We start from the raw sequence: 10,975 nt of genomic DNA on the forward strand, positions 1-10,975 counted from the left end.
GCCGTCGCGAGCTGAGTCCCGCGAACAAGACGCCGGAGACGCACGGAGGCGAGCCGGCGCGAACGAAGCCCGTCGCGAGTCGTCGCGACCCCCCGAAGCCCAAGCCGTCGTCGCGACCCCCCGAAGCCCTAGCCCAAGCCGTCGATCGACGAAAAGAGTGGATAGCATCCTAATATGCAAGAAAACCTTCTTACTATTTTAATAAGAAATTGTTTTTTGTATGAAAATCATGTATTCTATTTTTTGGCAAGCAAAATTGACAACATTAGTATTAAATATGCATTAATGTATTTTCCTTAATATATATTTTATTAAAAAAAACTCAATAATAATTAATTAGACGATTTAAATGTTTTAGGATTTAATGCATAATTTAGGTTACATCAACCACATTAATTTCTAGTTAAATTTCATTAATGACATTCTTTGATGTAAATTAAAAAAAAAAGAATTTTATATTGATATAGATCTTAATCACAATTCAAAGATACAAAATTACAAAGACTTAGAGCATAAAAAAGTGTCATGCATGGCTTGTATCTTATATTCATGCTCCTCTTTCTATACATTGATCATAGTGTATGAATCTAAGATTATTTAGTATTTGCACAGAGCCCAATTAACTACTTTTATATTTTATCTTTTAATGGAAGTGTATTGTAGAGCTCAGCTACATTCAAATATTCTTGGCAAGTTGTGTATTATTTATCCAAATATTTTTTTTTCGCAATTGGTTATTTTTCATCTTTAATAAAAAGAAAATTAAGCCGAACAAGAGTTAATATCTTTTCATGATGCATTTTTTCAAGTAAAACATGTAATCCATCAATAGAATTTCTCTAAAACGTAAATTGCTCACTTTCTAATTTATCATTAAGAGACTACAAGAGTACAAGTGCATGTTTGAGTTCTAGTATATATATAGGGGTGTCAAAATGGCTTTTTGGATCAGGCTCGGGTCACACCCAATACTAACCCGCCTTCAATTGATCCTACCCGAACCTGACCCACCCGATTAGACAAATGAGTTAGAAGTTCATACCCAGACCCAATCCGTCAGGTTACTGGGTTGACCCGACCGACCCGACCAACAAATGTCACGTGTGGGCGGATGCGAGAATGTGGGCATGGGAGGAATCGCATGAGTGTCAAGTGCATGCCAAGTGTGGGAGCGTCCAGTGCGACTGCAAGCGAGGGCGGGACCGCTCAAGGGCGTTATTGCGAGTGGGTGAGGCCGTGTCATCGTGAGTGCGAGAGCATTGTGAGCGCCACGTGCAGGACTTCCGAGGGCGAGCCACTTGTGTAGGTTTTGTGAGTGCATGTGTGCCACTTGTGCGGGGGCTAGTTAGGCGACGAGCGAGGTCGGGGATGAGTTAGCAGGTTAATCCGACTCTACCCGATTTTTCAAACCGGTAAAAAATTGGAATTTGAACCCAACCCATTTGTTGAACTGGTCGACCTAAACCCAAATTTTTTGGGTCGAATTTGAGTTGGATTATCAAACGCAAATCAATTGGCTATCTTATTACTTTAATCTCACTTGCTTTTCCTTTAGGTAATCATTTTCTCATATACTTTTTTGTGGTTTTTTTTTAAACCTGCTTTTATTAAGGATTGAAGTAAGCTCTTTTGCCAAAGGATTTCAGTTAATATGTTTCTGTGGTTTGTGAAGTTATTTTGTAATATTCATATAAAGTTGCATATGCCAACCTTGCCTTGCAGTCAAAGTAAAGAAGGCAATATGCTTTATACTTTTCTTCCTATGAGAAAAAAAGAGAGGATGTATATTACCTTGTATTCAAGTAAGATGGAAACTCTTTGCTTTATGCTTCTGCAGTACATAACAAGAAGCTACTTATATAGGGCTTTCGTTAGCTGTCTTATGGGGGAAATAAAAATTGCTATCTCTTCAGCTTTTGTTGCTCATTTGTTGAATGCTTTAAATAGGTGAGCCACCTCTCCAACTCTTGAACTTATTTTGATTAATGTATAAGTTTGCTTATGAATTTGAGTTGCAGTATTTTTATAGATTATTCAATAAATGCAGAGGTCAAGTTTATAGATATATTATAGCTAGCAAATGGTGAAAATTTGAGCTAAGATATTTTGATAAAAAATGTATTATTATGGATTTTAAAGCTATTGATTTTGCTTTTAGATGGGCATTATGCCATTATGTATGTGTAATGAATAAAAATTTGTATTGTACTCATCTCAAAGTAAATTACTCAGCTTTGAAATTATTATCATTTTTTTTCTATAGCTAGCAATGGCTTTAATAGATGTTCTATATTAGAATTGTCACCCATATATGAGATTATTGCTATAATAATCAACTTCTAAGATATTTAATTTTGAAAAATATTATCACTAAATAAAAAAATTACTATAAAACCTAAAACAAATCGTATTTTTTTTTTAAATATCAATATTAAATTTATTCCAAAAAAATTGCTAAACAATTTAATGATGCAAAATATTTTGTTAGTTTATCATCAATTATTTTTTAACATTGTAGTTTTCTTGTGAAGGATCAATGGAAATCCCGCTAAAATACAAACAATTGTGGAACAACTGGGATGTTCGTGTCTTGATTTTACTCAGCCTATCTATCCAAATAATTCTTATTTTCCTTGGCCGTATGAGAAGAAATTCCACCTCGAGATGGATACAAATTGTCGTATGGGCCAGCTACTTGTTTGCTGACTGGGTTGCTGACTTTGTCCTTGGCCAACTAAGTAGCTCCATGGATGATTCCTCCTCCTCCAACGTTGTCCTCGCTTTTTGGGCTCCCTTCCTCATCCTCCATCTTGGTGGCCCTGACACTATCACTGCCTACTCTACGGAAGATAATGAACTTTGGGCTCGCCATCTTCTCGGGCTTGGTTACGAGCTTTTTATTTCCTTTTATGTTCTCTTCCGATCCCTTCCAAATACTCGTCTACTCGTACCCACCCTCTTGATATTCTTAGTCGCCATCATTAAATATGTAGAGCGCTCTTACTCACTTTACAAAGCCAGTGTTAAAGGCATTCAAAGTTCTGTCAGCTCCTCCCATATAACACTATCAACAAAAGATTTGAATGCTTTGGTTCAAGCTTTTTGGTTATACTCTGTTATTAAGCCTTATTTTGTTGATGTTTTTCCAATCTTGCCTCAGTATGATGAAAGTAAAAATATTGTCACGGAGATGTCAATAGAGGATGTTTTGATGGTTTTGAGAAAGGATCTTAGTTATGCTTATGATGAGTTTTACACTAAGGCCATTGTAAATCACTCCATACCTGGGTATGTTCTCCGAGTTATCTGCTCTACTTGCATTTTGTTGGCTTTTTCACTCTTTATTTTAGAACCAAAGGATGATTTTAATAACCTTGATGTAGCCATCACCTATGTCCTACTTACAACCTCTATATGCCTCGACTTTATGGCTACTATCATGCTTATACTCTCCGACAGAATGATAGTTTCTCTCCTTAATGTTAAGAAGTTGAGGTATTGGAGTGTGTTGCTTGCAGAATATATTATGAGAATTAAAAATACATGTCATAAGAGAAGTTATTGGTCGATAAAGTTGCCGCAATTGAATATACTCATTAATTGTCTCTCAATTTCTTCACCCAATAAAACTCTTCGACAGAGTATGATGAGTTGGGTTGCAAAAAAGTTGAGCTTCGTGCAAGAAACAAAGTTGTATATGTTTTGGGCATTAACAAAACAAGAAACTTACACATTGCAGACAATGCAGCCTATACAGGCAACACAAGAGGTTCTAGAGATCATTGTTGCCCATTTAAAAAGACGCATGAATTACCCAGTAGAGGAATTAAACAAACCAGCTGGCTCCCTTGCCCTTCAACAAGTAAGAAACATTGACGTTGATTGGGCTGTAGTGCCATTTGTTCAGCTTTTTGAGAGGTTATCATTTGACCAACAAGTTTTGATATGGCACATCACTACCGAGCTCTGCTTCCATTGGAATCCAGTGTCTCTACAACCCTTGTCTCCTCATCGAATTGAGATGAAAGTAGAGGAAAATATTTTTGAAGGAGTAAAGAGAAAGAGCTCAAAAATGGAAGCTTGTAAGTATTTGTCCAATTATATGATGCACATGGTGATGATACGATCAGAAATGATGTCTACCATGGGAGGACTGAGCTATATGCTATTCCGGGAGACTATTGAAGAAATGGTTGAGTTCATTCGTGAGAGTTGTGATGGCCATCAACTGCTAAAGCCAAATGAAAAAGTTGATGAGGTGTGCATGAAGATGATAGCGACTCCAATAGAATTTAACGACCTTACTGCATCTTTGTTTGGTACAGCACGAGTACTTGCTCGTTTGATGTTAATTCTTAGGGAGGAAGAGAGATGGCAAGTCATAACCACAGCATGGGTAGAGCTTTTACAGAAAGGGGCGAAGGATTCAAAGGCAAACATACATATGAAGCAGCTGAGTAGAGGAGACGAGCTCTTGACTTTCATGTGGCTTTGCAACAAACATTTAATGTTAGATGATATGCATGTGCGTGGAATTCATGACATGGCTGGTTTACATGAGAAGGCTAAGCATCTCATCTCTGAGATCGAACTTCATTTACAGGATCATACATTTAATTAAGACTTTTATATTTTATTTTTTATTGTAAAAATAATAATAAAATAACATACTTATTTAATTAAAATTTTAATACTTTAATATTTTAAAAGGATTCTTATTAATAAGAAGCCTTTTAAAATATTAAAATATTGGCGAAGGGATCACTTTTTTCTTTCTTTGAATGCTAGTTTTATTGAACGTTGTTGGATCAAAATATTAGTAAGAATAAAAAAAATGCACCTCTGAAATGAAATGTTAATATATTTATTTCTGTCCTAAAAAGATCTCTCGAAGGCTTCTTCAATAATATTGCTCTGATACTCTCTCATACTTTCCCTCTGCCATGTCTTCGGCAAATCCTTAAGAATTCTTGGGTCTTGACCTCCCTCCCTACTCAAGGAATCTCTAGCTTGAGCCTTTGATCTTATTATTTTTTTCCAAAACAATTAAATCTTATTATATAATTTAGCAAATTATAGTAAGACTATCATATCGAATAATTAATTGAGAAAAAAATAGCTTCACATTTAGAACATTTTCATCATAATTTTTTTTGATATATTTTAATTCAGAGTAATTAACTTTACAACCTTCAAATTTTAACTATTGTGGATCTGTATGTAAATCATTAACTATTTTTAATTTTTACTGTGAATTTCTCTGTAAATTTGCTTATATGTTCAAAATCTTTTCTGGATATTCCATGGTATTTCGTTGAGTGCAATATAAGATGAATCCGCTTTTTCTATTATGTACAATTAAGATAACTCAATATACTAAAGAATTCATGTAATGATTGTTCGATAACTTTTATAATGATTATTGGCTATCTAATGCAACATTTTATTTTTCTCATATAAAACTTGAGACTTAACAATGACAGAGCCAAATAAATTACAATAAAAAACTTAAATAGTTTTTTTTAGTTTTTTTTCCTTAGAAAATATTTTTTTCTTACAGAATAGTTGTCAACTTAGGACAAACTTAAATATAATAAAAAATAAAAGAAAAATAGAACACTTTCTCTTTATATTTTAAGATTTTATGAATCTTCACACCACCAACGTATAGAGATCTTTATTCATCCTTATAACATGAAGTATATTATTAAACTAGCTAGCTGCTAATCATCATCAACCTTGAATCTTGCAAGAGTGGTCAGAACAGCATTGAGAGTCTCTCCAATCGTATCTTCTTTACCCTTCAGAGATGGTATTAGCGCATAAGCCTCCTCACAGCTCTCCGGACAAGAATTCGCTATCATGCAGATCTCCCAATCTGTCGCTCCATACTCCTTCAGCCTTTCTAAGGCACGTTTAACAGACTTTGTATCTGTGTAATGCACAGCATTATCTTTGGAGTACTGTAGCGATTTTGGAAAAGATTTGGGTATTGAGATGTGCATATTCTTTAGAGACGACTCTAAACGTGCTTCAATCCCTTGCAGAATATCTGCTGCCTCACAATCTGCAATCAATTTAGCGCCTGGTGGAAGTTCAAATTCCTCCTCCTTCACTTTCTTTTTGGCTGCTGAAGGCTGAGCTGAAGGAGTGGGCCTTTCATTCTCGTCGGAATCGGAGGAACTTATTACAATCGGTTCTTTCTCTTTGTCGGAATCAGAGGAGCTTATTATGATCAATGGACGAGCGGCTTTGCTCTTGCTTCTTCTTCGAGTTGCTCCCCATTGCGGAATCACCTCTACTTTGCCCTTATCCCTTCTTCTTCTATCCGCCATAAGCGAGTGCTGGCTAGCTAGCTCAAATGCTGGAAAGACAATATGAGAAACATTGAAGATCTTCATGAATTGTGTTGTTGATCATAGGAAGAAATTAACAACTCGATCAGATTTTCATCAAGTTTTTTAATTATTCTGTAGCTCCATCGAGCATTGGTGGGCTGAAAGTTTTTTTTAAAGACCTTATAATTCTATTTTTATATAATTAATGCTTAGGCTCCTTCATAAATTTTCCAAAAAAAAAAAAAATATTCTGCTAATATTTTGTATTGTATTATAAAAAGGCAGAAAGCTATTTCAAAGAAATTTTTTATTTAGACCGGTTGATTTTTATTTTTCCTGTGCTGTAAAATAAAATTGTTCTAAATATTTTTATACAAATGCTATCCTTACTGCAATAACCGATAAATTATGTCCACCAAACATAGAAAAAATACACACATTCTAAATTATATTGACTTTTATTTAGATGATTGAGCAAATTTGGACAAATATTTTTATTTGGTTATTTATACTAAGTGAACTATATCAATTTTGATGAAAATTAATTTATAAGTGCATTTATGTTTAGTAATAAGTCCATGATTAAATTATTACAAAATTAAATTTAGCTAGTTAGGCTCAATAAAAAATTTGATTAATAAGTTTGAATAAAGTTTAAAACACAAGCTAAATTCAAGCTCAATATGAACTCTATTAAAAATAATAATAATAATAATAATAGAGCATTTAGCTATTTTCAATTTGTCTATAACCCTTGAGATATCACATGATACATAAGTGTTCAATTCAAATTTGTCTATGAATTCTATGCTATTAGCTATTTGCCTTTTTTTTTTTTGTAGCTGTATTATTTGCGGATGCTTTGGTTTGTTGCTGTTGGTTGGAAGTTTTATTTTTTGCTAGAAAGATGGTGTTGATTGCCTGTAATTAGATCTTTCTTTTTTGGGTGTTGTCTCCTGGCCGCCCTAACATGTTACTAGGTTTTCTTATAATTTTGTTTAGACGAAACTTTTGACTCGTAGGTTTTTTTTTTTTTTTTTTTTTTTTTTTTCCTTCGGGCCAACGCATCGTCTCAATAGGGTAGAAATGGCAGATAGCTGAAGGTTTCCCATAAGGACCTTATAATTTCGTTTTTAATTAAAGCGTAGGCCCCTACGAAATTTTAACCAAAAAAAAAAAGTTCATGAATTGCATGCATCCATGCCTTAACACCTAAGATTGGCTATAAAAAAATAGAGAAATAGAGAGATAGAAGAGAGAGAGGGAGAGAATTCTATGATTTATTATTACCAAAATGTAGAGAGATCAAGAAGATAATTTTTTTTTCTATGGTGTCCTTAGATTGGCTTGTAGACCCCTCTTATTTATAAGTGATAGAGGCAATGCTAATGCTCTATAGAAAAGTTACATTAAATGTAAATGCATGAATTACAAAATATGACCAAATAATGACTTCCAACAAAATAGGAGGTATATATGATAATTATGTTGCATTAATCATATTAAATATGCATTTAAAGTTTTACAAATAATGGGCAATTAACCCACTGGAAGCCATTGGACGACTTCACATGGGTTGACCTAGTTGTGGCATTGGATGAACTCACCTAGTTGGATTTTGGGGGCCGAGCAGATTGGGCCGATTGGCAAGCTGCTTCGAGCACTTCCGTCGTTTAAATCTTAGGTCGACTAATATTTTTTTTGGACATCTAGATCAATTAAGACAAATTCATACTCACGTCACATATATAAGCTTCAAATCCAAAACCTCTGAATTGGTAGCCAAAACTCTTAAACACTAGATCAAGATGAACTTTGTAGGCGGACTAATGCTTTGTAGCTAGCCTTTGAACTCTCTGATGGAGATGACTTTTTATCAGATTTATCTTTATCATGTTGGGCTGAACAAAATGTTAGAAGCTTTATTTTACTTTCTATTGATCCAAAATATTTTGAGCATGCCTGCTTACAAATAAAAAAATTAGAAGGACAGATAAACAATATAAAGACAAATAAGCGAATGTATGGAAGAATTTATTTCTGTTTATTTTAATTATTTTTTGGCATTACATACACACACATACGAGAGATATGACAAAAGAAAGCTATATTTTCTGGTTTTTGAAGCTTGAGCAAATTATTTTCAATTGATCATCACTTTGATTTGGGCATCAGAAGATATGTTTGTTTCTAAAATTTAATTTTTAATGTTATTTGCACTACAGGAAAATCATTCATTACCGGTGGTAATTTCCAGAATAAATGCGTAGAAAATGAAAATTGGCGGCCAATTTCTGGCGGCAAAATTTTCCAACAGTTTTTTGGCGGCTCAAACAGCCGGAAATTAATGAACTAAAGCCAATGTAAACACCCGGAAAATTCCAACGTGAAAAGCGCCCGTAATTTTCTTACCACCGATATTTCCGGCGGCCAAACCGCCAGTTAGCCACCGATTATTACTGACAGCAAAACAAAAAATCCGGCGACAACTTCATGTTGTTCGGTATCGGCGGCTAAAACGCCTGTTAGCGACTGGAAACCTATAGAATTTGCAAAAAAAAAAAAAAGACAACCCCTCCTCTATTTACACAAATTTCCACAATTACATGCACTCAGTTCAAAACATATATAAAACACTTTTGATGTTCCAAAATCAACAGAGTAGTTCATTTGAAAAAAAATAATACACAATCAACAATCAACAGATATATTTACACAATCCATAATAACCAGATACAGTTCTTTAAACAAATAACAATATATATGTTCAACTGACTATCGAAAATGTTGTTTAGTAAACTATCGAAAATGTTGTCAGTATTTAGTGAATTTCCTGTAGTGTTGGTGGGCATTTTTTATTTTTTTTTTCTTTTGAATAATGATATGGTTGACTCAAAATTTTATTGTAGCTTGAATAAATTGCCTTAGTTTGTGGTTTCAATGATTGAATAAATGACTAAAATTTCTTATTAGTGGGTACTCTTAGTTTGTAGGTTTTATTTTGATTTGTTTTGTAGCTGGTCAGAATATTAGTGAGCTGAAGGTCCCTTAAAAGACCTTGCATTCTCCTTTTTAATTAACACGCCTCCATGGATTTTCCAAAAAAAAAAAATTGATGATTGTTTCCCTTCTACGCATGAGTTCCTTGTAACCTTTTTTCAATTTTACTGTTTTATGTTTGATTGCTCTATTATTTTGCAATTTCTTGATTTTCTTTCTAAATTTTTATTGCTGATCACTTGTTTGCAGTTTGTTCATTCTACAGCTATTTTTCATCTGTCCATAACTTCTCGATGGATTATTGGGTTCCTGTAGTTACTGAGGCATCTTCAGAATCATTGAAATTTTGTGATTGAAGATTTACTAACTTCTAATTTTGTGATTAAATTCTCTAAAAAAAAAAAAAAAAACTCTCAATGCCAAAAAGTGCTATGAAGTAATAATAATAAAAATACAAGTTCAATTCATATATCATATTAGGAGACAAGTCACAATAAAATATATATGGCAAAACATTAGTGTGATATATATGCTATGATGATGATGATTTGTGATTTTAACATATAATGGCTCCTGAAAAAAAAAAAATTTCTTATGTCAAAATACTGACTATTATACCAAAATCTAGTAGCCCAACCATAAAGCAAGAAAAAACAATGACTATTATACCAAAATCTAGTAGCCCAACCATACTGCTCTCTATTGTTTATTACTCGGGCACTTGGGAACACAACACCGGGGAGATCAGAAACACAGTGTTGCGGAGCTTGGGTAGGTAGCATCAAAGCACTCTAGAATACACTACAGGAAAATCACTCATTTCCGGCGGCAATTGGGCATTTTCCGGCGGTTTTGTAATTTAGCGGTGGTTTTCCGGCGGTTCAAATGCCGCCGGAAAACAACGCGTAGGAAAATAAATTCCGGCGGTTTTTTCCAACGGCAAGTTAGTCCGGCGGCTTACCGGCGGTCTTAAACCGCCGGTCAAATTAAAAATTAATTTTAAAATGAGAATTAATTAAATAGTTAATATAAGTTTTAATAAATTTTTGTTAAATCATTTACATAGTAAAAATTTTATTCATTTTCAATAAATTTTTTAAAGTCGCCAGAAAATTCCGTGAGAAAAAACCGCCGGAAAAGGGACGAAAAGCTGCCGGAAACGTGACCGCCGGAAGCCGCCGGAACACAGCGCTGGGGCGCTCAAGCCTTTGTATTAGCACCAGAATCTAAGCAGAGGATAAACCCCTCGCACCCCCATTATACATGACAAGCTTTGAGGTTCGAGACAACAGAATAATGTAGATTGATCAACACAATTGGATTCCACACATAACAGATGAAGTAGTTCCTCTTTTTTTTGGTTAAAACCAACAGTGGGGCCTACGTATTAATTTCAAAATTTTGGTTATATAGTCCTTAGAAGGATCCTCCAGCTCACTAATGCTCAAAAGAGCTACAAGATAAAAAGAAAGAAAACCTACGAGCCGATGGTTCCTTTTACTATGATTACAATAATGATCTAATATGTAACTCGGGCTATGAGCATACAAGACCCAAAAAAGGAAGGTCAGATATATCTCGTTCAGCACATCCCTCCTACAAAAATGGAGAACAAAGTAGAGAAGCAAATAAAACAA

The 10,975-nt window shown here is 34.2% G+C and overlaps 2 protein-coding genes across 2 annotated transcripts; one reads left to right on the top strand and one right to left on the bottom strand.

Moving 5' to 3' along the window:
* Positions 1–1,111: 1,111 nt before the first annotated feature.
* On the top strand, positions 1,112–4,621 carry LOC110111781. Its single transcript, XM_028695031.1, has 2 exons — positions 1,112–1,261; positions 2,519–4,621. Exons 1-2 carry the CDS (start codon positions 1,112–1,114, stop codon positions 4,619–4,621), a joined length of 2,253 nt encoding a protein of 750 aa, XP_028550864.1.
* A 1,102-nt stretch (positions 4,622–5,723) lies between these two features.
* Positions 5,724–6,335, bottom strand: LOC110111783 (DNA-directed RNA polymerases IV and V subunit 4-like). Its single transcript, XM_020843789.2, has one exon. It carries the CDS (start codon positions 6,333–6,335, stop codon positions 5,724–5,726), a length of 612 nt encoding a protein of 203 aa, XP_020699448.2.
* Between the last annotated feature and the right edge of the window lie 4,640 nt (positions 6,336–10,975).

The sequence above is a fragment of the Dendrobium catenatum genome, unplaced genomic scaffold (genome assembly GCF_001605985.2).
Source record: "Dendrobium catenatum unplaced genomic scaffold, ASM160598v2 fragScaff_scaffold_621, whole genome shotgun sequence".
Classification (NCBI taxonomy): domain Eukaryota; kingdom Viridiplantae; phylum Streptophyta; class Magnoliopsida; order Asparagales; family Orchidaceae; genus Dendrobium; species Dendrobium catenatum.

What these genes read in the sequence shown, in the direction of transcription:
- LOC110111783 (XM_020843789.2), bottom strand. Translation starts at nt 6,335, where the DNA reads ATGGCGGATAGAAGAAGAAGGGATAAGGGCAAAGTAGAGGTGATTCCG.
- LOC110111781 (XM_028695031.1), top strand. Translation starts at nt 1,112, where the DNA reads ATGCGAGAATGTGGGCATGGGAGGAATCGCATGAGTGTCAAGTGCATG. An exon ending in ATCGTGAGTGCGAGAGCATT is followed by an intron (nt 1,262 to 2,518) that starts GTGAGCGCCACG and finishes TTAACATTGTAG; the next exon opens with TTTTCTTGTGAAGGATCAAT.